Genomic DNA, 26856 nt, shown 5'->3' on the forward strand with positions numbered 1-26856 from the left:
TACTACAAGTTAGAGGCTTAGGTTCTTAGGGGTCAGAAAGAAAGTATAAATTTTTTGAAAAATTATACCCATAAGAAAATTAAAATAACAACTTAAACAAAATAAGAAAATATAAAATAAAAATTAATAAATTTATTTTAACATCACACAAATCATCAATTACATTATCATATAATTTCTAGTTTATTATATATAATGGTCAGTTATCTATAATATATGTGATAATGTTACGGATAACGATTTAACGATAGAACATTTTTTAAAATATTTAGGTCGAATGACAGTTTTACATGTCAAGTATTTTCGTCTTTGTAAAAAACGGTCACAGTAAACATTTCTAACTACAATATTTTAGAATCTTAACAATTTTTACATTCTATGATTTACAAGAAATTGAATCGTTTGAAACTCTGAATTTTATATTTGGACGCAGAAATTTTTAAACTTTAACTAGTAAATTATGGTGTTTTAAGTACGAATTTGTTTTAGAAAAGTAGAAAACCAAAAAAAAGACACGTAACCGTTCAGGGTTAACCTAAAATGGTAGATGTCGAACACTGATACCTTCACAGAACATAATAATTTTCAAATATGTCGAAACCAAAATAAAAGATTCTAGATTCTTTAAAAAGGACTTGTGGAAATAATGTGTCTGCGTAACTATATATATGTTAATATGTGGCGTCATCATTAGATATTTGGATGATCATAAGAAAAATAATAATAGAAAAATATGGGAACTTGGAACTTTTTTTTAATCATCGGAACTTGGAACGTTTCAGGTTTATGGTTTCATGCGAAATTCAGCTGCTATTCGTGATTTGTCTTTATACAGTTTCGTTATCGAATGATTAGAGAAGTCCATTTTATCTCAACTTTCACCAGCTAAAATATAATCCTTCCATATTTTTAAATAATGTTTTAATTTATCCACACATACCAAAAAAATTAAAGACGTATTTTATTTATTAGTTCTACTTTTAATTAGTTTTAGTTATTTTTTCAATAAAATTCTACTCATATTTTTACATTTAAATTTGTTTTTTAATTTTAAATAAATAAGTACCTAAAAGATCAATCTTTCAAACAACAACAAAATATTTTATATTATTAAATTTATATTTATATTTTAATTTTAACTATTGACTGGTGTATCCGCACAAATATTTGTTTATTTTTTATGGACAAATAAGATTAGTTTTTTTTCTTAATGTTTATACGTTGGCTGATCACTTGGTATCCAACTCTCTATAAGTTATTCTTGTGTGAAATTCACATCTACGCAAGATACAATTAATTAGAATTATGCTGGGATTTTGTTTTTATTGCATATATAAAATTTAAATGAGAATTAACGTATTACAGGATCAATCCTAATTTTATTATATTAATTAATATTAACATTTTTCATCATAAATTTTTAAATTGAAACTGAAATCTTATTATTTAATGTCAAATATATTTAGCATTTGAGCATATAAACAGTAATTCTTAATTCAAATTGTAGGAACATATCCACATATTAGGTTTTAATATGGGCTATGACACGTGATCATAATTATAAATAATAGTATACTGTCATATTTTTAATAAACATTTGTTAAAAAAATTATGCGATATACGTTCACTATGTGTTGCATTGTTCAAAAATATTACAAAATATGTTGGAATTTATTTACGGTTTTACAGTTAATTTAATTTTTTATATAAATATATGTTTATGTGAAAATTAAAATTAGATAATCTTTCTGTTTAATCTGTCTCACATTTGCTTAACTTTATTTTCAGTGCAAATTAATCCCTTTGAAAACCATTTTTGATTGAATATAAACTATTAGAAAGTAAAAAAGACTCTTTTAATTTTACTTTATTGATTTATAAATATAAAAAATTATTTAAATAAATAATAAAAATAAATATTTATTTATATATTTTTAAAAACGAAATTTGTTTTTGAGTTCGAAGTTTTATATAAAATTTTGAAAACCGATATTTGTTTTCTGAAAATATTTTAAAATTTTTATTTAAATTTTAAATATATATTATATATTTTAAAATCATAGACGCTATCCCTCAAAAATTATATCTTTCTAATCTAAACTCTAAGTCTAGATTAATTAACCCTAGTATATATATATCTACTTAGGAAAAATTTCATGTTTACCACTTTTCATCTTTAACACCACTAAAGAGGCATTTTCAAAAATACATTATTTATTAAGTGAAAAAGACTTTTATACCATTGTTATCTATATATATAAAATTAATAAATCATTATTTAAATAAAAAAAATTAAAAATTAAAGAAATTAATTTTTTTAGTGTTTTCGAATTCTACTTTTTTAAAATTTGAACTCTTTTATAAATTTTTCTTTTTTGAATTTTTTTTTTCATTTTGTTTTTCGATTTCTTTTTTAGTTTTCTTTTAAATTTCTTTTTGAAAATCGAAAATTATGTTTGAAACTATTTTTTAATTTTTTTTAATTTTTTTAAATTATTTATTTTTATATTTATTAGAATCATAAATTTTACATTCCAAAAACTCTACCTCACCTTTCAACTCTAAACCTTAAGTCTAGATTAGTTCCCCTTAATTCTAAGAATATAAGTGTTTTTTACCATTCATTAAAAGTGAGAGTAAAATTGATTAGTGTAAACATGAAATGTGGTATTATGAATGTGGTATTTGTGGAAATTTCCCTATTAACTAGACCCATAACATAATAAAATAACTATTAATTGGATCCACAAAATTATAAAATAAAATAACTATGAACTAATTTTTAATCAGTTAATTTTATCAAGTTAAAATGTATAAATATAATTTTAAATATTCTAGCTTTAGAAATATTCATTTTATAAATGAAAATAGCTAATAGGTATTACTCAGTGTAAGAACTTAGTTTCTATGTTATTTATATATTTTTATTTATTTTATGTTGAAATTTTCCATAAAATATTATATTTAATATTTATGTTTTGTGTGCATATTTAATCAAGATTATTTTATAAACCTAATTTAAGTATTAAGCTATTAAATTAATTAATAATTTTAATAATAATGAATTAATATATTAATTTTGATAGTCAATATTAATTATTTTAAATAAAATTACGAATTTATTTAATCACTAGACGACTAAAGTATTTTATAATGAAGACTGCAAATTTTAAATCTAAAAGTTAAAATATTTTTGATGGGATAATCAATAAATAACACATAAGAGTAATATCAATTTCATCTTATGTTTGGAAATTCATAAAACAGATAGATGTCTTTGTAAAAATAATAATATATGATTTATTATAATAATTATGTTGTGCTGTTTTCCATGAAAATAACCAATATCTTAAGTGATTTATTTTTGATCAAAATAGGTTATTTCTTATCATTAGTATTTTTAGAAAGAAAAATAAGAAACATAGGAAGAATTTTATTCTGTTGAAAATTTTAGATTTTGTTCATATCAAAATGTTTTACAGTGACAGTACCTTTGGATGCAGAGAGGAATAACAACTAAGATTTTTAAGTAAATTTATATTAATTAGTGTTTTAAATGATAATTTTTCTGTAATATTTATAGTGAAATAAAAACAAAACAAACAATATACAGATATCTTGGATTAAATCAATTTATAACTCTTGTGATATAGATTGGATTATGTAATATTTAATTTTCACATATTTTAAAACATTTATTATATTTTGATTACTTCTGTCTGTTATTTTAGCTGATAAATTATCTCTACAAATAGTGTTTATTAAATTTCATTGTAAATATTTATTCTCAACTAGAAACACTTCTACTTGCTTGATTTGTCTTTTACTGTTTATTTTACTAATATAATTAGTTGAAAACTATTTTTCTCTTTATTGAGAAGTGTATTGTACTTCTGAAATGGTATTTGTGTAACACTTCGAGTGGAAAATGTCTAACCCCTTGAAGAAGAAAGATAATAAGAGTCCTTATTTAGGATTTAAAAAGAAAAAATAAAAAAAAGTCAGTTTTTCCTCCTAATATTCGGCTTTTATATAAGATAATCTCTTTTATAAAAGTATCCTTTGATCCTATAAATATTTTAGCAAAAAATAATGTCTTTTATAAAAATATCCTTAAGCGGCAAAATAGAATGGTATACGTATCAAGTTCCGACAGAACTTTGAGTTAAGCAGCCGTTCTTTCCCGCTCTTATTCCCTTATAAAGCACCTCTTGAACATCTCTTCCTATAAATACCTCTTCTTTACACACACAACCTCTTCATCAGTCTTTATAGTTAGTTCAATATCATGAGTAATATGAACAACGACCAAGAAAGCATTCAGTTTTGGTCCTCACTTCTCCACTCGCTTGCTGATTCCGACCCTAAGGATGATCACTTACCCGAGATCAGTAGCCCGATAATGGTGATGTCTACATCGATGGCTATAGATGTTTCACCTAAACCTTTTAATGCTCCTAGAGATGGACATAAGGCTGGACCGCAAAAAGCTATAGTCGAAACTGGAGATGGGAGCATTGATGAGGGTGGTCAGAGATCTGCTGAAAAGCATATTGAGGTGGTAAGCTCGATTTCTTTGCTATAAGCATGTGTATATGAGTTATATCCTAACACGAACTTTATCTTATTAAATGTAAGATAAAGAAAGAAGGGGAAAAAGAAGAAATAAAGAATTTTGGTAAGAGTAAGAGACCACGTACTACTGAAGCTCGTAATATTGCTGAGAAGGTGAGGAAAATCTTTTGTTTGTCTATTAAGAAAACAAGTTGCTCAACATTTTACCTCTCACAACGCAGAGGAGACGCACCGATATAAAAACTAAAATTGAAAATCTGAAGCAGTTGACACCTAATTGCAAAAAGGTGCACACCATTTGTTTGCCTCCTTATAGTTTTCATCTCTGATTCTGTCATTTTGAATACAAAGATTTGCGTTTGCGTTTTTAGTCAAAACATTTTGCTTACATATAAAAAGAAGCCAATAAAGTTTTCTCATTTGCTTTTGAAATTTTCAGTATACTTCTAACTGCAAACCTAAAATATTGTGTTCTCTTTTTGCAATACAATAAAGTAAAAACATAATAATTTAAAATAGAAAACACAGTTGAATTGATGTTACTTATCCTTTTTGTATTTAATTTGTTATTCATATGAATCTGCAGAGAGACATAGCATCGACACTTGATTGTATCATAGATAATATACGCTGGATGAAGCATTATGTAGAAGTAAGTAACTCAATCATACTTTATTATATATATATAGAGACATGTATACACAAGTGTAATCTGGATCTTATGGTTAAAAATATAAAGTAACCGAATTTAGCATGTAACTGTACACAAATATATTTGTTTTTAAATTAGTTTTACAAAAAGTATGTTCCAGTTTCAGTTGGATTAAGTTTTGATCAATTTATGCATAGTTTGGTTTTGTTTTAGATCAATTTTTATCATTATCGTTTGCAATTGTTTGGTTTAGTTTGCTGTATCATTTTTTCTAATTTTTTAAGAAACTAAATATAAATGAATGTCATTTTTTTATACGTTGCATGACACATGACACCGGTAACGAAACTTGCCATGACCAAACTACAAAATGTAACGCTACAGAGTCAGAGCATGGGGCCCATGTTACCACTTGGAATGAAGATGGATTTTCCGGCACCATGGTTCCCTTCTATTCCTCCCAACTTCATCATGCCGCCGTTCAGTGGTTTTACCCCAGGAGAAACTAGCTGTGCCTATGGCAATCAAAATATTGAACCTTCTACCACCAAGGTTTAATTTGTGTTCTTATGCATATATTTTCTATATTTTATTGTTGCTGTTGTTTTATTTATTTATTCATTTTTGGCTCAAAATGGACAATTTAAAGGGAGTCAACAATCAACCACACTCGTCAAGATCTATGTGAGCTAGTGGTGTTTTTATATTTCAGACGTCTGGTTCCTCAAGTTCGTTTATACTATGTGTATGTTTATTGTTTAGTAGTTTTTTTTTTGTGCAACATCGTTTAGTAGTTTAAAGTTGTTCTACCAAGATTACAAGACTGTGGCGTACTCTACCAAGTTACAAAAAAAAAAGACTGTGGCGTGCTCTTTTTTCGTTCGTCACAGCGTATTTATGTTGTAACTTTGTGTTTTTTTTTTTTGTAACTTTGTGTTATATTTCAATGTAAACTTATGCAAAGTTTTATATTAAGTGGTTTACATGCAATTTTTTTGTTTTGCCTAATTGGAAGAACACAAGCGATTCCGCAATGCGATGTATAATACATAAGAAATATCCCTTCACAGTGAAGGGCAGAGGTTTAGGTAAATGATGGGAAGCTATTTTTGTGCTAAGACCTATATGAGCACATGTATAATCCATAAGAATGTTGAAGCCGCGCCTGCTCAGTTGACTAAGAAGGAGAGGTGTCACATTTTATTGTCATCTTTGAACTACTAGTAAAGGAAAGGCTTATATACGAGGATTTATGAGCGGGAATGTGTGAGTAAAAGGCTTTTAGAAATACGGTGTGCTTCCATACCTATAAAGTAAAATAAGTTGCCCAAGCCTTTTAGGGAGAATCGTGATGACAATGATTGAATGAATCGTTGAAGTTTGTTGCTGTTGGGCCGGTGAGAAAAGAAGCTTAATATTTAAGAAAACAGTTACTGCCATAAAAAAATAATTAAGAGAATACTTTGACAAAAAAAGGAAAAAAAAGAAAGGAATCAAGAGACACGTAATATTTCATGGCTAACCCTAGCACCCTAGATGTCGAACGCTGAGACATTTATAGAACACTATAATTGTTATTTATGTCGAAACCAAAATAGTAGATTCGATGATTCTTAAATAAAACATACATACGAATTGTAATACGTCAGCGTAACTATAAATATATGACATCATTATGTGCTTGGATAACTGGATGATCACAAGAAATAAATAATAATAGAAAAATATGGGTAATTAATATTTGTTTATCGCGTTTCAAACTAGTATAGTAATATTTGCAGAGTAAATAACTGTCGAAAAGCTTCTTAGAATTTAGAACAACATCGGTGATCTCTCACCAAAATATTTCACTAAATAATCAATAAAAAGGTAAAAATAAAAAGAGTGATGAAACTCTCAAATAATGGAGACCCCTATCCACTTGTTTTAATTTAAATGATCATAATTTTTAGCCTTAACATTTAATTATATAGTTAAAAAATTTAAATATCAATTTATTATTGCGGATATTTTTTATCTACAAAATCGATAAGTAAAAATGCTTTTAGTAAAACAGTATTTGAGTCTTTCCCAAATTTCTCATCTTTAAAATAAGAAAAAAAAATTGAAAGAAAAATAAAGTGAGCCAAAAAAGGAAGAAGCATTTTAAAAAATTACAAAGTATATGAGAAATTTATGTGTGATATTACTTTATGAATAATTATTTTTATTATATAATGAATTATATTAATATTTAAGACATGAAATACTCTATGGAAAATTATACTAGACTACTAGTAATGTAGAATAGCAAAATTAGATGGATAAGCAAATTAACAAAAAAATAACTTAAGCGGCAAAACTGAATGTACAGAATTATACATCGAAGCAGGAGGTAGAAATTACTTTTATAGGGGGTCATTAGAAACAAATTTGATATATAAAATCCTAATCTCTATATTTTAATAATAACAGATAGAACAAAATAAATAAAATATTAGGTGCATCTGAAAGACTGAACATATATTTTACTGAGGGTCAAAGACTAATTTTAATTAAACATTTCACCAAAATCCTTCAAAACTACACTAACATACAATAAATATTAATTTGATAGGGGTAGTGGTTAAATAATAATAATTTGAGGGGTCATATATATGACCCTAACCCTTCACTAACATCAAACGGTATACGAGCAAGCTCCGACAGCACTTTGAGTTAAGCAACCGTTCTTTCCCGCTCTTGTTCCTTTTTAAGGCACCTCTCCAACATCTCTTCCTATAAATACTATCTTCCTTACTCACACAACCTCTTCATCCGTCTTTAGTTAGCTCACTATCACGAGTAATATGGACAAGGATCGAGAAAGCCTTCAGTTTTGGTCATCACTTCTCTACTCCCTTGCTGATTCCGACCCTAAGGATGGTCTCTTTCCCGAGATCAGCAGCCCGATAATGGTGATGTCTACATCGATGGCTACAGATGTTTCGCCTAAACCTTCTAATGCTCCTGGAGATGGAGACAGGGACGAAGCCAGAAGATTTTTGGTATGGGTGCACTATTAATAAAAAAACATAGGAGAGAATCGAACTTGAGTTAGTGTGGGTGCACAAATTGCCTTTTTACCATTTTAACTAACAAATTCTACTTGTTTTAAGCTTACATTTTAAAATTTTATTATTTATGTGGGTGCACATGCACCCTCTACTCATAACCTGCCTTCGCCCCTGGATGGAGATAAGGCTGGACAGGGAAAAGCTATAGCCGAAACAGGAGATAAGATTATTCATGAGGGTGGGCAGCGATCTGCTGAAAAACAGATTGAGGTGGTACGTTCAGTTTCTTGGATATACATGTGTATATGAGTTATGTCTTAATACGAGCTTTATCTTATTAAATGTAGGAAAAGAAAGTAGGTGCAATTAAAGAAACAAAGAATCTTGGTAAGAGACCACGTACTAATGAAGCTCGCAATATTGCCGAGAAGGTGAGGGCACTCCTTTCTTAGTTTGATGCATGTCTATTAAGAAAACATGTTGCATTCAACCTTTTATCTCTCACAACGCAGAGGAGACGCGCTGATATAAAAACCAAAATTGAGCATCTGAAGCAGTTGACACCCAATTGCAAAAAGGTGTACACCATTTGTTTACCTCTTTAGTTTTCATCTCTTATATTGTCATTTTGAATACAAAGATTTGCTGTTACAAAAAAAAAAGAAAAAAAAAAAGAATACAAAGATTTGCGTTTGCGTTTGTGTTTCTTAAGTTAAAAACATGTTGCTGATATATAAAAACGCTCCGTTCTGGCCAACAGATTCGGTGTAGTTAAATTTATCCATTCATTATATTGAAAAATACATTAAAACTACTAAAATCTTCTCTCATTTGCGTTTTTGAAATTTATATAAAATCTACCTATAATATTGTCTTCTCTTTTTGAAACACAATAAATTAACATGTAAATTTAAAAACAGCCTCTAACTAAAAATAATAATAAAACAATTGAGTCTATATTACTTATTCTTTGTTTTGATTTAAAATTAATTTGTCATATATATGAATCTGCAGAGAGACATAGCCTCGACCCTTGATTGTATCATCGATAATATACGCTGGATGAAGCATTATGTAGAAGTAAGTAAACTAAATCATCAACTTCTTATATATACATATACAGAGACATGTATAACTAACTAAAGTTTAATCTTGATTTTCTGGTTAAGAAAAAAAGTTATATTAAAAAAAGCTGCATTTTGGTATGTAATTTTAGACAATTTCTTGTTTTTTTAAAATAAAAATAAAACTAGTTTCCAATAAAATTATGTTTCAGTTTCAGTTGGATTTAGTTTTGACATTTTGTTCTCATATACGAAGTATATACACAGTTTGGTCTGGTTTGGATAACTTTTCTTGTTTACATTGGCATGGGGGGTATCAATTTTTCTAGTTTTAAAAAAATATAGAACTGTAAATATAAATTGAGTGTCATATTTTTATACGTTGCATGAGACAAAGGACACATATAACGAAACTTGCCATGAACAAACTACAAAATGTAACAATACAGAGTCAGAGCATGGGTCCCATGTTACCACTTGGAATGAAGATGGATTTTCCGGCACCATGGTTCCCTTTTAGCCCTCCCAACTTCATCATGCCGCGGTTCGGTTCTTTTACCCCAGGAGAAACTAGCGGTGGCAATCAACAAAGTGTACCTGTTACTACCAAGGTTTAATTGTTTTCTTCAACATATATTTATATACTTTTGTTATAGCTGTTATTTATATATTCATTTCCTTTTTGTTCATAATGAAGAATTTATAGGGATTCAACAATCAGCCGTACTCGTCAAAATGTACGTGAGGTAGTGGTGTTTGATCAATACTTTAGACGCATGGTATCCTTCGTTTTTAGTAATATATATGTTTATTGTGTAGTAGTTTAGAGTTGTTCTCCCAAGTTTCCAAGACTGTGGCATGCTCTTTTGTTCGTTCGCCGCGTTGTTATTATGTTGTCACTATAGTATTGTTCATCGTAAACTTATACGCATAGTTTTATATTAAGCTGTTTACATGCAAAGTTTTATATTATGCTGGATCTACATAACGCTTTCAGGATCATATTAGAAAAATATGGAAATAACAAAAATGTTCTAGAAAGACCTGTGATTCAGTTGCAAAACAAAAAGGTCACTAGAAACTTGGATGGAGTAATTTCATCCAACTTAAGAGATTAAATTGTAGTTCAAGGATACACGAAAAAGAAGAAAGCAACAACCTCTTCATTCATATAGTATGTTATCGTACCAGCGACAAATGCTTCAACATATTCAGTTCTCTCTTTTTTTTTTTTAAATATAAATCGAGAGGGGCCCTGATTGAGAGTCGAGTGAAGCAGCTGAACCAGTGTAAGAAGTTTCACTACAAAAAAACATAGATGTAAGAATTAACGAAAAATATATTTTTTGCTAAAAAAATAAATAAGAAGTGGGGTTAGAGTTTGATAAATTTGTGTCAAACCAAAGAGATTGTTGCCTAAAGTTGAAAATCCTCTAAGATTTGTTTTTATGCTTCATAACTGGGTTTGATTTTAAGGAGTCTATGTGTGATTCATGATCCGATGTGAACGTCATGTCAAAAACAATCGCTGAGAAGTTGAGAATCAATAGGATTCAGCCACCCAAGATGACTCTTACCTTTGCTAACTTCTCTAGAATTCCAGAATTACATGTATGCGTCAAAATTTTCTGGTTCATGTTGATTTTTAAGTTGTGGAGATGGTTAAAAAGTCTATTGTACCATTGATTCTTGGAAGGCCATTCATGGCTATATGCAATAATTGATCTTTTCAACAAGTGAGTGTCATTTGCAAACATAGACAAGAAAGTCTTTTACAAGGCAATTCTTACCAGTAGAATGCAAAGGCATGAATGTTGTATCATTGTGGATGTTGTTCATATAAAAGAGGTCAGTGAAAAAAGAGATGTCAAAGAAATCCTGGATGGAGACTCTCAAGTGAATGTCAGTGAGCAGCCTAGTACCAAAGTCAAACGTGAAAGGCAAAAGGATCAAGGTAGGTTCTTCTGGATGGAGATTCAGTTGAGTATGAGATGAATTGCAAAGGAACATCGAAACCTTTCTCTAAGATTAGAGTATTATTTTCATATGAGTTCAAGCAAAAGGGACAAGAGGATGTGGGAAGCCTGTTGAATGGCATTCTGGAGCTCAGCATGTCCAACTGTGGAGCTTATTTTAGAGAAAGTTCTTATACTCAACCCGGTTGATTTCCATTTCAAAGTCGAGCTAAAGACTTTATACAACAATTTTGTGGGAGACGAACCACTGGTGGTAAGTGTAAACAATCTCTCTATTTTTGTTTTGCAGTTTAATTTTTAGTGATAAAACTCTTCACCTATTTCTGAATCGGAAGAAAATATCTCAATTAATTTTTTTTATTGTTTTAACTTTTCATCTTACAAACCGTTAATGATTCTAAAAAAGGTCACAAAAGACCCAAACCAAAAAAGAACTCAAAAGCCTAGCCACTTGCTCGAAAAGGAAACCCCGCCGCACAACAGGCGAACCACCACAAAAGCAACCACCGAGCCACCACAGACGACACAGTAACAAGGATCTGGAAAGAGGTAGACACCCGAGAACACGAACGAGACTGCCACCGTAAGAAATCTAAACAGTCAAATGCCAGTGAAAAAGGTAAGGTTCAGCAGAAGAAGATGATGAGCAGGAGAAGTAGGTGTTAAGGCCGAGCAAGTCGGAGGAAGAGGATAATGCCTTTCACGCACTCGCCATCACTTTCAAACAATAATCTTACTCATGAATTCCAACAGTTCAAGCTTCTCCAACCTCCCCTCGCCGCTACACACCACCTAACATATCATTTGCTCTCCCTTTCATGGAAGTAAAAACCAATCTAAACCATGTGTTCACAAAAAGGTGTTAAATATTAATTTATAAAGTGTCTACTATAATATAACAACAAACATCCCCTCTTTAGCTAAGAACAAAAGAAAAAACCATTTTGGCAGCGAAAAACTAAGAAAATTTTGTTTTCATTTAATTATCTTTTTGTGTATCCTAAAATGATGAAAGCTCCGATCATTTTTACTTTTACCGATGTGGCACATACATACTTATTAAATCTATTTTGATAATAGCTATTTTAAGTTTTTGGCCAAAAAAAACCTCAAAAAAAAAAAACATAATCAAAATCTTATATATTAAAACAGAAGTCACAACCTTGATTCATGTGTGATTTTTAAAAAAATGGACCTAATGGACCTACTCATAGAAATTCATATTACATTTTAGTTCAGATTAATAATAAATAGAAATTTTAAAATATTTTAATCATAATATCTTTTGATATCTTTTCATTTTAAATATAAATATATTTATTTTTAAATTCTAACAAATCTGTTTAAAAAGATTTTTACAAGATCTTCATTTTTGAAATTATATTTAAATATCTTTGCTAATTTCGAAATTAGTTTAAAATATTATTATACATTAATATATTCAGTTATATAAAATTAAAAATAAAAAAATCTATAATATTTTATTTATTATATAATCATAATCAATCATATTAAAATAAAATTATTATATTAAGCTAAATATAATAAAATTGTATTAAATTTATATAATTATTTATTTTATTTTCGTAATTATAAAATATTTATGTTTAAAAATAAAATTTAATATGTTGGTAAGATGGGTTTACATTATCAAACTATATAATACATGTATAAAAATTAACATGTATTTCTTTAAATTTAATAATATAAAATCTTTGTAAATACTTTAATCATAATATATTTTCATTTTAAATATAAGATATATTTATATATTATATTTTAAAATTTTAATAAATCTGTGTAAAAATATTTAAACAATAACTTAATGTATTTTAAGTTATCGTTTAAAAACGAAAATAAATAAATTATATCCTATTTTATCTACTTTATAGTCATGATCATGTTAAAATATAATTATTATACTAAAATAAATATGATAAAATTATATTCAATTGATCAATTTATAAAATTTATTTTCATAAATATAAATTATTTATTTAAAATATAATATGATGATAGAACATCTTAAAATTAACAAACTATATAATACATGTCTAAAAATTAACATATCTTAGACTTTTATATATACAATAATAAATTATCTAATATTAGTAAAAAGAAATCCAGTTTTGAAAGACGAGTCAAAATTTAGCATAAATTAAATACAAAATAATTTTTAAATATATTTTCTCATTAATATATTAATTTTCTTAATAACTAAATGCAAATACAATAAGATAAATATATAATAAGAAGTGGTAAATACATGTAAATTATAAAATTATTGTATTTGAAATAGTTATATAAATATTTATGTATATGATTAACATTAAAAATATATACCACTTATGTTATAAAATAATAATTTATGTATAGAAAAGTGAAAACAAACACCCGTACGGTTGCATGGGTCAAAATCTAGTTTTTTATTAAATGGTAAATGTATATTAATCTATATTTATGGTTTAGTGTTAAGGGATGAGTCTTAGGGATGTGGTTTAAATTTAAAAAAATAAGAATTAAATATTAAAATTTTCAAAAATATTTTTTTTAAATAGTTTCAAAAAACATTTTCGATTTCAAATTATTATTTTTTTGAAAATAAGTTTATAAATAATTCTAATAGGAAAACATAAATTTAAAACTACAAAAAAATTTATATTTCTCTATTATTTATTTAAATAATTCATTATATTTATATATTTATAAAACAAGGAATATAAAAATCTTTTGTATCTTTAATAAAATAATTTTTAGTCATTTTATTTTGAGACTTTTTTGGTGATAAAAATTAATAAAAGATATTTGAGAGAATTGCTCTTAAATCAACCTAAGATAGACACGAACTAGACATTTAATCCCTGTTACGAAATTTCTTAACCAAATAACCTCTGTTTTGCGAACATCAGCGAAGCTATTTCAATATTACACACAACCAAACAGACTAAAATCTTCTAGTATGTATTACCAAAACAATCATCTGACTAACCGAAAACTGTTTCTCTCGGATCGCAAATCTCAGAAATAATCGAGAAACAAAATGTCAAACAACCCACTTGCTGCACATTATTCGCCTTTTTTACCAATAACGCTATTTGAATAGCTATCAAAATATCTCTATACTGTTCAGTTACATGTATACGATTCAAACCTTCTCTTGTCATTTACCTTTGGTCATTTGACCAGCTTGAAGGAGGACTTGTTGTTGGATTTGCAACCAGCAGCCGTAAGCTTCGCTTGGTCAGATAGTGAGTGGCGGAAGTGGCAACGGTGGCCATAAGAACAGACATCACCAGCAAGAACCATTCTGCAAACCTCAGTCTTGTAACGAGGATGGCGGATCACCGGGCGGAGTTCTTTAATCCCGTGAGCGAACTGGCAGTGGTCAGCATATGGGCATGTCCCCGTCTCTTGCCACTTGTTGCAGAGCTCAGTCTTTGTCATCCCTTGATTGTACACCTCCACTTCTATCTCCTCCTCCTCCTCTTCTTCTTTCTTCCCTCCTCGCACATATACCTTTTGCTGTATTTCCATTCGCCATTAATAAGTCTTTACATATTTAGTGTAATAGCATATTTTGATTCCTATAATCAAACTCTAACTATCAAGAAAAAAAAAAAGAAGAGTTAGTTACCGTGGTAGTTAGTTGTTGAGCACAAGTCCCAAGCTTAAGTGGAGAGAGGATCGGATGAGCTGGTCGAGCTCTTTCTTGAGGTGGAGATTCAGCGATCGGAGCTCTGTGTTCTCCAGACGGAGCACTTCCGCTTCGAGAGACGCCTCGTGCAGGCGCGTGTAACACAAGGCCTCTCGGTTCACCATATCTTGGCGGCGCTGCTGCATAACGCTGCGGCTGCGAGAAGGCGCAACGACGCCACCGGACGATTCTCCGTGAGAGTTCATCATCCCGGCGGAGCTGCCGCTGTAAGTAAACGGCGCGATTTCGTTTTCCATTGTAAATTATTTGATATTAATAGCGAAGATATCATACGAACAAAATAAAGATATCAAAAAAGAAAATCGGAGAAATTTTTTACATGGAGTAGAGAAGCTGAAGAACTACCGAGAAAATTGAGAGAAACTTTTTTGCCAGAGAGATCAAGTTTCTCGAGAAAGCATGGCTGAATAGTATTTTATACACGGAGAAAGTTGGAGGGAAACTATAACTAACTAATTAATTAAAGAAAAGGTTTATTGGTGGTTAGAAGCAACTTTATAAATATTAGCTGTAAGAGGAAGTGATTTTATTTCTGCGGCTTTCGCGTTGTAGGATTGGTGACGTACCGAGCGTCTTATTGATTCAATTCAAGTTCACTGATGATAAAAAGACAATTGTGGCAATGTGTTCTTTTTTTTTTACAATGATAGTAGCTTGAAATACTAATAACTTATACTTAGAGATTGATTTGTTTTCAACTAATTGCTTGATTTTGAAGATTATTTGAGGGATAAGGTTTTTTTTTTATACACAAAACTTGCAGAATAGTGGAACTTAAGCAAACTAATTATTTTTACATTTTAATTCGCTAATATATCAAACAACCAAAAAAAAAACTTAAAAAGGATTTTGCTTATTTATCACAACTATTTAGTAGTCTTGTCAACTTTCATCAAAACAACAATTATGGTTGTGGTAACACAAATGTCAATCTCACTGTCTGTTTACTGTTAAGTAACCTTTTGATTTAACATTATGGATAAAGCTAATTTCTGGTGAAATTTGGTGCAACCCAGTGATTACAAATTGGATGATGAATGCAAATGATTAACAAGATCTTAGCTTAACTTACAGTTGCATGCAAAGGAAACTGAATCATGTAAAGTAGATGAGCAGCTAGATTAGTGTCTTATTTACAAAACAAAAGCATGGTGATGAATAGATAGCTAACACGTTCCGTGCTCATCTTCTGTTTCTTTTTGAGACCATACTAAACTTGTTTCTCCTCCCTGAATCCAGAAAATGTAACTTTAACATTATGAGAAGTTAAAATATACTTTGTATACCATGAAATTGGAAGATTGTGTCTGTAAATACTTACGTTCTTGCTCTCTTCTTCTCCTTAAGCCTTGAGATAGCCTTTTGACGTGCATTGTTAGAGAGAGGGGAACAAATAGAGATTACTTCCTCTGAGTGATTGTGAGAGCAATGCGTTTTGCTGCTTCCTCCACCATTGGATCTTGAGAATGAAAGAGATGATGAAGCTGGTTTGGATGAAGGTGAAGAAAATGTGTTCATCTGAACACACCAAAGGTAGAGAGACCTTAGGTTATAACAAGAAAACATATTTAATCAAAACAAGACTCTATAGTAGATGGAAAATTTTTCAAACCTCACACAATTTGTAATTGTCTGTTGTTGGATCTGGATCAGCTCCAAAAAGTTCTTCAAAGTTTTGAAAAGTGAGATCAATGTCAGGTATATGGAAGTCATCGTCATCACAAACTGTATCTTCACAAACTCCAATGTCTTGTAGGTTTTGATGCCACAACTGTAGAGACATAGCTAGACAATGTAAGCACTATGTATCATGCTGCATCAAAAGTATGATCATTGAGCCAAAAACCTGATAATTTTTACTAAATGGGCTTTTGCATTCCCAAAAGGAATCACCAAGTGTGGAAGATGAAGACAAGTGTGAAAAGTCAACAATCAACTCTTTTCCGGTCTGCGAAAGGTCGACTAAACGTTCTTCAGATTGCTTGTGAAGCTCTAATGGAGATGGATCAGCATGTTCTGTCAACGACAAGCCCTTACTCTCTTCCCTGAGCTGAAGCTTCTCCAATTCAAGAATCTGTTCCAAGACAAAACCAGCTTCTCTTTGCACCTAAAAACCATCAAAATCATCGGTACATCAGTATACAGAGAGATCCATTCATCTTAAATATATACAAAAACAAGCATCAAACCTTAGCTTTAGCCATAGCAAAAGACTTCTCTAACGAAACATCATTATCCATAACTCGAAATCCCCACATAACCGCGAAATCTTTAGCAGAAGGACACCCCGTGTAACACCTCACATCGTGTCTAACATGCTTAGAGGAGACAACACCATGGATCTTGTCATTACATCCGTTACAAAGAAACATCTTGTGATCCAAACATCGGACGACACAAGGCTGATTCTTACAGAAACCGCATAAAAGTGTGCGTAAATGTCTCCCTGAGAGTGCATTAGCTGAATGAACCTTTGCATCACATGTTAGACACAGACTCGCTGCATCTGCTATACAATAAACCACCGCTCTATACGCTTTGCAAACCTCACATAATCGTTCCATCTCTCAACAATTATTATTTTTTTACACAAAATCCTTTGGATTCTTGAAAATATCCATAACTTATGAGACGATTCGTCCCTGTTTCATCAAAACATCAGATTTAGTGTAAAACGTTAGGCAAAGATCACAGATCGAACATAGTTCATAGGCCAAACCAAACTTACCGGTAAGACGAGAAGCGTAGAGTTATGTGAGAGATTCGTGACACAGCTTTCTCTGTTTTAGAAACTTCCTATCTGATAAAAATCCGTGTGGTTCGGTTTTTTATTATTTAATTTGTTATGATGACGTGGATAAGACACGTAGGTTTACTGTGGGACCTACGAATTGGTGATTACGTTATCCATATGCACGTGAGAGATATGGGGAAGCCACGGACGTATGTTCCACTGTGACAGCGTCGACCCATCATCAATCTCTAAGCTTACCTTTTCCTAACCAATAACTGGATGCCACGTGTCATTCCGACCAAACAGGATATTTACTTCATTACCGGATCAGCGATGTTTGGTACTTTATTACCGGATCATCCGTTGACACCGTCAAGTGTTCGTCAGTTCCTAAGGATTTTTAAAAATGGATACACCAAACCTGAATTACTTTAGATTTTGGCATCAAGACAAAACATTTTTTTTCTTTTTCCAGCTCGGTTTGATTCAATTCGGTTTAGATTGGGTTTCTTCGGTATGGTTAGTATCAGAATGGTTTTGGTTTAGCTATATACTGGACACTGATAAGTAACAAAAGTATGCCGAATCTAACCGTGAAAAAGGAAAATTCGGAAAACAAAAGACAAAAGGTCACAGATACAAAAGACCAGAGTCTTTAGCAGAGATCCCTTTCCAAGTCCCATGTTGATGTACAAACTCTGGTAAAGATGAACGGATTGACTGAAATTCCAGATTTGGCAGACATGCGTTCACTTTGCTAAAAGCTTCAGAACAACAGAGTCCACAATTAGATCCTGACTTGAGCTTCACCAAACATATCACAACAAAAGATGAGGACGTACTTCTGTATCAGTTACCTGTTTTGTCATCTCTTTTTGGTGTGTACTTCAATCATATCACCGTCCTCCATCTCGAGGTTAGAAGGAGTGGTTGATGGATCAATCTTGTCACCGTCAAAAGTAAATACGAGATGTTGCGGGTCGAGCTTTTCTTTATCCGTATACATTTTGAAAACCCGTTCAAACTTCTCATCCTACAACAAAATGGTAAAAATACCAAATAAACATCAGAAGCTAAACTATATAGAGAAAAACTAAAGAAAGCATAATGTGCCGCTCATGTACGTGACAAAGATATGATCAGAACGCTATATCACTCTCTGTTTTCTTAGATGAAACCAACTACAAATAGGGTTTCCCAGATCTCTAAAACTAAGCCTCTAAGACCACCCCCACCCCCCATTCACTAATCTCTTTAACTCCCTATTCATTACTCATGCTTTCCTCGAAAGCTCAGTATGTCTAGTTAACTGGATCTTAGCGAGGGTGATGTAACACCCAACTCTCTCTTAGGTCTACTTATTCACACATACAAAGTTCAGATAGTAATTTTTTAGTTACTGGAAGGTTGGCTAATAAGTTGCAAGCAGTGAGAAGAAACTTACAGCAAACACCCGGAATTGCTTCTGTCCATCTTTGTCCTGTATTGTAATGACAATCTTGGCTCTGTCATTAATAAGCGGCCCTGGTGGTGCCTGAGCAGGAGTAGCCTCTGAGGATGTTTTGAGTGATACTTGAGCTTCTTTTTTAGCAGACTCCTGTGCTTCCTGCATCACATCTACTGCAGTTTTCGTGAATGACATAAGCTCCATCTTCTTCGACCTACATTTGCATATTTCAATTCAAAACTTAAAAAATCAATGTATAAGGGACTCTCTGAGTGGGAAAACTACCTCAAAGCTTTAATGGTGGAATCTTCACCGGACTCTTTGCTTTTGTTGAAGACAGCCTTTGGAGGTGGAGGCAACCAATCGTCATCACACGCCACTTCAATCACTTTCACATCTTCATCTTTCTTTACAACCTTTATAAAAAAAACAATTTTCTAATTTTTACTCAGCCACACAAAGATTCCAATAAGGTTAACGATAAATAAAACAAAGAACAGTTTTTATTTCAGCTCATCCACAGAGCTAAGCTCCAGTGAGGAAGCAAATCATAAAGATTAGTCCTTACTGCATGGGAAGTTTTCGATCTCTTCTTAACAGGAACCTCAGAGACATCAGAATCATCATCGTCTGCAATATTTTAAAACCGAGAAGAAGGATTCAATCACTTTTACTCTCGCCAAAATCAATAAAACCTGAAACTCACCGTCAATGCAAACGAAATTCGAAGGCTGAACGCGATGATAATCGAAGAGCGGCTCTAGATCCTCTCCTTCACCTCCCTGATCAGCACCAGAACAGAGTATATAGATTAGGGTATCGAAATTGGGATATCGTGAAACCTAGAAAGTCTCACCATTGTTGCGGATTCTATCTTCTTCTTGCTCGCTCGCCTGTTAAATCAGAAACCCTAGATCGATGCGGAGCTTGAGGAACGGAGCTCGAGTGATTTTGAATTTTTGAGAGATTGAGACGACGAGTTCAAGAGGAGGCGGAGGCGATTAGATATACGCGCGTGGGGTTACGCATTATACTTTTGGGCCTGTATTTCAGGCCCATTATTTTAGGCCCATTATTTTTTCATCCAAATAGAGTGACTATACAATAGGATAAAATTCTACTCCAATTTAATTTAGAGCAAAAAAATAGAATGATAAACAAAATTAAATAAATTATTTTATTAATAATAATATAAAAAAATATGTCAGCATGCACAGGCAAAACTTCAAGTATCAATTATGAAAGATAGGTAATGAAAAGTATATTGTGTATGGTATGTAAAGGAAAAAGATTAACTAATTTTATATATAATTATATAAATCCTAAAAAGCAGAAGCAAGATAAAGTTTTTCGTCCAGAGATAAAATTGATAGAAAATAAGATTATTTAAAGTATATTAATACAAAACACTCTTTAAGATTACTAGGAACTGTTCCGGGCTACGCCCGGATTTGTTTTTTATAGCTTTAGAATTTATAACTTAACATTTGTATTTGTAAATGTATATTAGAATCAATTATAAATTACGAAATAATAGAAAAATCTAAATTTATTTGGAAATTTTAAATTTATTTTATGTATTCATTGTTTTCCAATGAATTCAAAATGGTTAAATTCACAATTTGTTGTGTATTTTTTAGGAAATTGTATATAGAATGGTCAGAAAAATGGACCGGCAGTTATTAAACTTTAGTAATGTTCAGAAATCTATTTTATTTTGATTATTTTTATATTAAATAATTGATAAATTTACAAATGATTTAACCATTCTTATGGTTTTAGAGTTATTGAGTTCACATTTATAAGTCTTCCGTCCTCAAAAGGAAGTACAAACCAACATATTAACGGGCTTCTTACTTCGTTTATTTCAGTTGAGAAATTAAGTTCATTGGTCTAACTAAGTTCACAGCTAGGCAAACTTGGTTTGATATACATATTGAAAATGTTTTCTAAGTGACCAAGAAAAAAAATCTGTAGAAAATTTGTCAAATGGCGTTGATGAAATCTTAGCAGAAATAGGATAAATAAAATTAGTTAACATGGTTTCTGTTTAAAATAGCCCATGATTTAAATCTGTTATTTTTATGCCAAACCGATGATTCGGGATAAGTTAAGTCAAATTATAACCAAAACTACAAAAGAGTATTGTCATCCAAACATGGGCATAGTTCATGAGAAAACAATATAAATGAAAATATGACATAATTAAGCAAAACCAAACCATAGAAAAAAATCGGGCTTCTATCAAAAACCTGACTTTTTTAAATAGGGTAAGCTTCTTTGTCAAAAAATAAGATCACTCAGTCATGCTTACTAAGTGAGGAACCTATGCTCTTCTTTCTTGACATCGTCCTTCTCATCTACTACAGGCTTTTATTTTCTCCTTATTGGTTGTAAATGCATTCTAAAATATTTTTTTTTATCATTGGATACAATCTAATTTGTTGGGTTAATTTTTTCATAAACTTAGAAACTGTCGTATTCAGTTGTTATCTAACTAAATAAATTATTAATTAGTGTTCAGTTAATTTGAAAGACCAAACCAAATTTAGTTGTTACTTATCATTGCCACCACCCATGCAATTGCTAAATAAATCTCAAATTTATTTCAACAAAAAATTTTACACAAACATATATATACACACACAAGAAAAGAAAATTAAATATGATACGTTTTTACAAATGGCTGACCTGGCGGTGTCTCTGGATTAGTTATTGATGCCTTGTGTAGTTTTGTGTACGGGATTGTCATTTTTTTTTTGTTTCTCCAGGTTGTCTATAGTGGTGATAAATGGAACACTGTTAGTGAAACAGCTTGATTAGGTTAATATAAAAATGACTGGTAAACTCATGTGTTGATATTTTCATATCTTATCTTCGTAATGATTTGATCGATCATTAGCGTTATTAGCAGTTTCAAGTTCAAAACCTGAGATTTATGGGTTAATATTTATTTACGCAGTTGTTAGTATATAAATTAAATAGTGTAAGGCAAGAGATATGAAATTCAGGTTTAACATTTTAACAATTTATACGAACATCGAACAATATAGTATTGTAATAGTTTGGTTTTCTAAAAAAAACTCTGGAATTTATAAAATTATATATACAAAGTAATGAAATAATACAATAACACTTCCAAAGATCTCAAAAAAGTATTTCTCTGGAAAATACATAACATATATCTATTTGGTATGACCTAGAGACCTACATTTTCCAGTGTTGTGATTAACTTTATAACTTAATGTTAAAGCTACGCGTGTGACACTCCAGATTCCTTTAGTTCTTCTGCCAAAGAACAACCATATTTGATGAATTGAGATACAAAAGAAGAATTGAATTCCACTGCGGATGGTATCTTCTCAAATTTCAACTCACTGCAACAGCAATACCGATCTCACAAAATTTAGGAATGCAGATCAACCTAACCAGCTGACCTTCTGACCCTGCAACATTAATATATTACCCAGCATACTTAGAGCACTATTTGACCCAAGAAACAAAAAAAAAGTATCGACCATGTATTTATATAATTATATAATCAATCTCTATGGAAGGAGATTGTACCTTTTACCAAACAGTTGTTATATTTATGACATGAGGGCAAGTTTCAATCACGAAAGAGTCTCCATCAGTGAAAGGATAACAGTCTGCAAAGAAGTGAATCCAACCAATAGACTCAAAAATGAAAGTTTTAAAATGTATATTTTGCAAGGGGGAGGTGAATTCTCACTGAGTGTATTAGGTGCAGTGGGAGCAAGATGTCTCCACTTCAGTGCTCTTTCGACAAAATCAAGCTTGCTTTTAGCTTCTGAGTACTTGTGAAGTTCATTGATTTTCTTACCATAAGTTCCAAGAAATCTGCAAGAAAATGTCAAAAAGAACCCAACAGGTTTAGCTAAAAAAATGAACTACAGTTAAGAGATTGTGTCCATCATGTACAGTAATCATACCTGATATTATCCACATCAAATGAGTGAAGATTTCTACATGATCTGAAGGTGTTATAAGGTGCTGATCGGGGGAAAAGGCAACTGATCGGTGGCTGTAGAAAAGGAAAACAGCCTTAAGATAATATGTCCATACTAACATTTTTTTTCTAGTTTTTGTTATGTATTTGCAAACCTGCTGAGATAATGCAAAGTTACTGGATCATTCACGCCTGAAATTATATCTACTGAAACTCCTGCATCTACTAAAACAGCCTATAAACAAAACAAAAGTCTGAAATTTCCTCAACAGAATTGATAAGGCACAGGTGGTGGTTTTAACTCACTTGGTTTAACATGATATCAAGCTCTTTGATGGGCTCATACAGTATTGACTGATCTTTGTAGGACATGTCCTGCAGAAATCAACCATTAACGATCATAAAAACGGACAGCTGAAGATGTATATAAGCAGAGAAAGTTATCAGTATCTGACCGGTTAAGAGTTTACGGGGGAATTCAACAAAATTGCAGCAATTACCACATGAACTATCTGCGCTGCAAGGCCTAGATCTTATTCATACGAACATAAGTCATATGTGGATTAAGTTCATAAAAGCTATGATCACCTGTGTACATATTGGTTGGAAACAAAGGTGTCCAGGAACTGCTTGTCATCCTGCTCATACAAAACAACCAGAAGTACATTCGAAACCCACATTGTGTTCCAGAACATACGAAAGAGTATAAATCAAATTATTATGTCAGAAAACAATCAAACTATTTGATACAGAAACTGTTGCATTATGTTTTAGTAATGGTGTAATGTACAAAAAGAAACAATACCTTTGGTGAGAGAATCAATAACTCCACTGAACTCTAAATACTTCCTGAAAGCTTCTTTCTTTGCTTCTTTCTCCTAAGTCATGTAGAAAAAAAAAAGTCTATCAAAAACTAAAAGAAACAGAGCTTTAAGGCTAAATCATTCTCTTCTTCGATCTCTTTTGAAAAGTGTTTACCTTTTCGTTTCCAGCGATGTCAGGTTACTGTTACGGTTGTGGAAATCAACAGCCACCTCCTCAGCTACCTTACTCCTCCGACGGAAACAATCCACCGTACGGTCATCAACTTCCTCTCCTTACGCTGTGCCCTATGACGCACCAAAGCCGCCATCTCATCCACGCCACCGTCTGCTCCATCCTACGGCGCACTGGCTCCTTCTACTCTTAAGAAAACAAATCGTCGGTTTGCATGTTAAAATCAGCAAAGACGGCAAGGCTGAAAGGTCGAAGAAAGAGAACAATGAAACCCTTAATCAACTAAAACATAAAACACAGAGTTTGGTTAAGTGGAGCTAAGTAATCGCCATTGAAGTTTTAGTCCTAGGATTTCCGCACAAAAGAGAGGGTATCAGATGGGTCTCAGATGGACCACAAACATTTTTTTGAAAAAGCTAACACATTTGGCCCATGTCGAGAAAGAGGATGTGACGTGTCAAAAACGAATCTCCTGATTGGTCGATTTTATTGTCTGACGTGGATAGCTTCTCTACTCCTCATATATCCCTTTTATTATAGTATAGATCTGCTATTATTTTCTTGATTTTCTTTTTGTTCGTTTATAATTTCAGCTTGTCATATATCGTAGAGGAATGGGTAGTGTAGTGTTTTGCATTTTCAATCCTTTTCTAAAGAAAAGAAAGAACACAAAAGGAAAGTGTTTTTTTGGCTATAAAAAGGAAATTTGTAGTTATCGAATTCTTTGTTAAGTTCTTGATGATGTCACTCTAGACTGGATTCTAGATTATGACCGTCACGTCTCTATCGAAGGAAACACGTACTGGTTTGCTAAAAACAAGGCTTCAAGAGAAGAAGGTTGTTGTTTACTCTGTTTTGATTTCACAAGAGAAATATTTGGGGCCCCCTTTGCCTCTGCCGCCGTTTGTATGGGATACTAAAAGTACTCTCGCTCTATCTAGTGTTAGAGAAGAGCAGCTTGCGATTTTGTTTCAGCGGTTGGGTACTATGTTTATTATCATAATTTATATAGAAAAAATGAAAAATATAACTAAAAAGCATAACTGATTGACTAAAAATAAAATTTCAACATTTTATAATTGTACCACAGAAATTTTATCATTGAGTTCATTCTAAAAACTATTCAGTTACTCTATTATTCTGCTATTCATTTAATATATCAATCACATTGAAAGTATAGACAAAAGATTGCAACGAGCCACCAAGACACTCAGAAAATCAAGTTGTTTGAGATAGATATTGTTTTTTTTTTATGTGGATGGTTCATTTACTATTATTTATAATTTTATATTAATAATTTTTGAAAATCCTTCTTATGCCAGCGGTGCTATTTTGAATGAGATATAATAAAATGGACAGTGGAACCACCAGTCAAGACATCCTTTTTTTTTAGGAACCAGTCAAGACATCCATTTATAAAAATGGTGATATTTGCTTTTAGACTTGAAACCGCAAACTAACAAAAGAAAATGAATGAGAAGGAGCTTCCCCCGCACTTGAGGGAAGACAACTTAAGCGAAGAAACCAAGACTCTAATCTCTTCACTTCCTTGGAACAAAGATTTTATAGGGAATCTCTACAAATACAAAGGATGTTGGTACTACCCCAACACTCTCCAAGGAGTCCTGAATTTCGAGAAAGGCTTCAAGCCTCAAGAAACCGATATAATCCTCGCTTCTTTCCCTAAATCCGGCACCACTTGGCTCAAAGCTCTCACCATCGCACTCTTTGAGAGGTTGAAGAACAGTAATTCTTCTTCTGATGATGATCTTCACCCTCTTCAGTCAGATAATCCTCATGGCATAGTACCCTTCTTCGAGTTCAATCTGTATCTCAAAAGTTCAACACCTGACCTGACCAAGTTCTCATCTCCGAGGGTGTTCTCGACTCACATGCCATTCCACACGCTTCGGTTAACCCTCAAGGACTCTCCATGCAAGATCGTGTACGTGTGCCGGAACGTGAAGGACGTTTTTGTATCGCTATGGTATTTCAGGTGCGCTCATCTTGAAAAAGAAGTTGATATGAAATCTTTGTTTGAGTCATTATGCGAAGGTGTTGGCTCTTTTGGACCGTTTTGGGAACATGTATTGAGCTATTGGAGAGGTAGCTTGGAAGATCCTAAGCAGATTCTCTTCATGAGGTACGAGGAAATGAAGTCAGAGCCATCTGCTCAGGTTAAGAGACTTGCGGAGTTTTTGGGTTGTCCATTCACTGAGGAAGAAGAAGAAGACGGTTCTGTGGACAAGATCGTGGAGCTTTGTTCTCTGCGTAATCTGAGCGGTATGGAGGTCAATAATTCAGGAAAAACTTTCAACACTGTGCCTTACTTTACTTTTTTCCGCAAAGGAGAAGTCGGTGACTTCAAGAACCATCTGACTCCTGAGATGGAAAACAAGATTGACATGATCATCGAGGAAAAATACAAAGGCTCCGGTTTGAAATTTTGAGTGTTGTGTTGTTTGTGCTTTCCTTTAATGGATTCTCATGATTGATGGGTGATTTGTGCTTTCCTTTAATGCCATATGAACTAATGATAACAGGAAATTCATTACCGACTGATTTGAAAATTTTAATTTGTGGATGTATGGGTGGATTGAGTTTATAAAAAATGAGACGAGCGCGGGGTAGACCGAACAATACCAACCAACCTGTAAATTATTTTTTTTTAAAATAAAAAATAGTTCATATT

At 31.7% G+C, this 26856-nt stretch overlaps 4 protein-coding genes and 3 long non-coding RNA genes across 10 annotated transcripts; 3 read left to right on the forward strand and 4 right to left on the reverse strand.

Moving 5' to 3' along the window:
• Positions 1-7551, forward strand: LOC117126484. The gene is made up of 2 exons (XR_004449081.1): positions 1-43; positions 6638-7551. It is a non-coding gene; the product is annotated as an uncharacterized LOC117126484 (long non-coding RNA).
• Positions 7552-8267: 716 nt separating this feature from the next.
• On the forward strand, positions 8268-12397 carry LOC117126485. Its single transcript, XR_004449082.1, has 2 exons — positions 8268-9937; positions 10024-12397. It is a non-coding gene; the product is annotated as an uncharacterized LOC117126485 (long non-coding RNA).
• A 1838-nt stretch (positions 12398-14235) lies between these two features.
• On the reverse strand, positions 14236-15254 carry LOC103831472 (zinc finger CCCH domain-containing protein 15-like; the record flags this gene model as incomplete). Its single annotated transcript, XM_018652939.2, has 2 exons — positions 14236-14824; positions 14937-15254. Coding segments are annotated over 2 exons (666 nt in total), but the record flags the coding sequence as incomplete, so codon positions are not given.
• Positions 15255-15967: 713 nt separating this feature from the next.
• LOC103830979 (putative zinc finger protein At1g68190) lies at positions 15968-17850 on the reverse strand. Its single transcript, XM_009106805.3, has 6 exons — positions 17746-17850; positions 17207-17659; positions 16864-17124; positions 16630-16788; positions 16339-16535; positions 15968-16246 (listed from the first exon to the last, which is right to left on the reverse strand). The coding sequence occupies exons 2-6, from the start codon at positions 17579-17581 to the stop codon at positions 16228-16230; spliced, it is 1011 nt and encodes a 336-aa protein (XP_009105053.1). The 5' UTR covers positions 17582-17659; positions 17746-17850; the 3' UTR covers positions 15968-16227.
• A 421-nt stretch (positions 17851-18271) lies between these two features.
• Positions 18272-20230, reverse strand: LOC103830980. 2 transcript variants are annotated; one of them, XM_009106808.3, is made up of 7 exons: positions 20055-20230; positions 19905-19980; positions 19767-19828; positions 19484-19614; positions 19196-19412; positions 18594-18784; positions 18272-18515 (listed from the first exon to the last, which is right to left on the reverse strand). In XM_009106808.3, exons 1-6 carry the CDS (start codon positions 20055-20057, stop codon positions 18617-18619), a joined length of 657 nt encoding a protein of 218 aa, XP_009105056.1. In that variant the 5' UTR covers positions 20058-20230; the 3' UTR covers positions 18272-18515; positions 18594-18616. The 2 variants fall into 2 exon arrangements, with proteins under 2 accessions (XP_009105056.1, XP_009105055.1); XM_009106807.3 differs by having other exon boundaries at positions 18609-18784; positions 20055-20229.
• A 2018-nt stretch (positions 20231-22248) lies between these two features.
• LOC103830982 lies at positions 22249-23603 on the reverse strand. 3 transcript variants are annotated; one of them, XR_004449080.1, is made up of 7 exons: positions 23475-23603; positions 23324-23390; positions 23152-23243; positions 22932-23059; positions 22766-22848; positions 22577-22644; positions 22249-22486 (listed from the first exon to the last, which is right to left on the reverse strand). It is a non-coding gene; the product is annotated as an uncharacterized LOC103830982 (long non-coding RNA). The 3 variants fall into 3 exon arrangements; XR_004449079.1 differs by having other exon boundaries at positions 22249-22644; positions 23324-23393; positions 23475-23602; XR_004449078.1 differs by having other exon boundaries at positions 22249-22644; positions 23475-23601.
• A 543-nt stretch (positions 23604-24146) lies between these two features.
• Positions 24147-26854, forward strand: LOC103830983 (cytosolic sulfotransferase 1). The gene has a single exon (XM_009106811.3). The coding sequence runs from the start codon at positions 25634-25636 to the stop codon at positions 26612-26614; it is 981 nt and encodes a 326-aa protein (XP_009105059.1). The 5' UTR covers positions 24147-25633; the 3' UTR covers positions 26615-26854.
• Positions 26855-26856: the final 2 nt, after the last annotated feature.

The sequence above is a fragment of the Brassica rapa genome, chromosome A07, assembly GCF_000309985.2.
Source record: "Brassica rapa cultivar Chiifu-401-42 chromosome A07, CAAS_Brap_v3.01, whole genome shotgun sequence".
Lineage (NCBI taxonomy): Eukaryota > Viridiplantae > Streptophyta > Magnoliopsida > Brassicales > Brassicaceae > Brassica > Brassica rapa.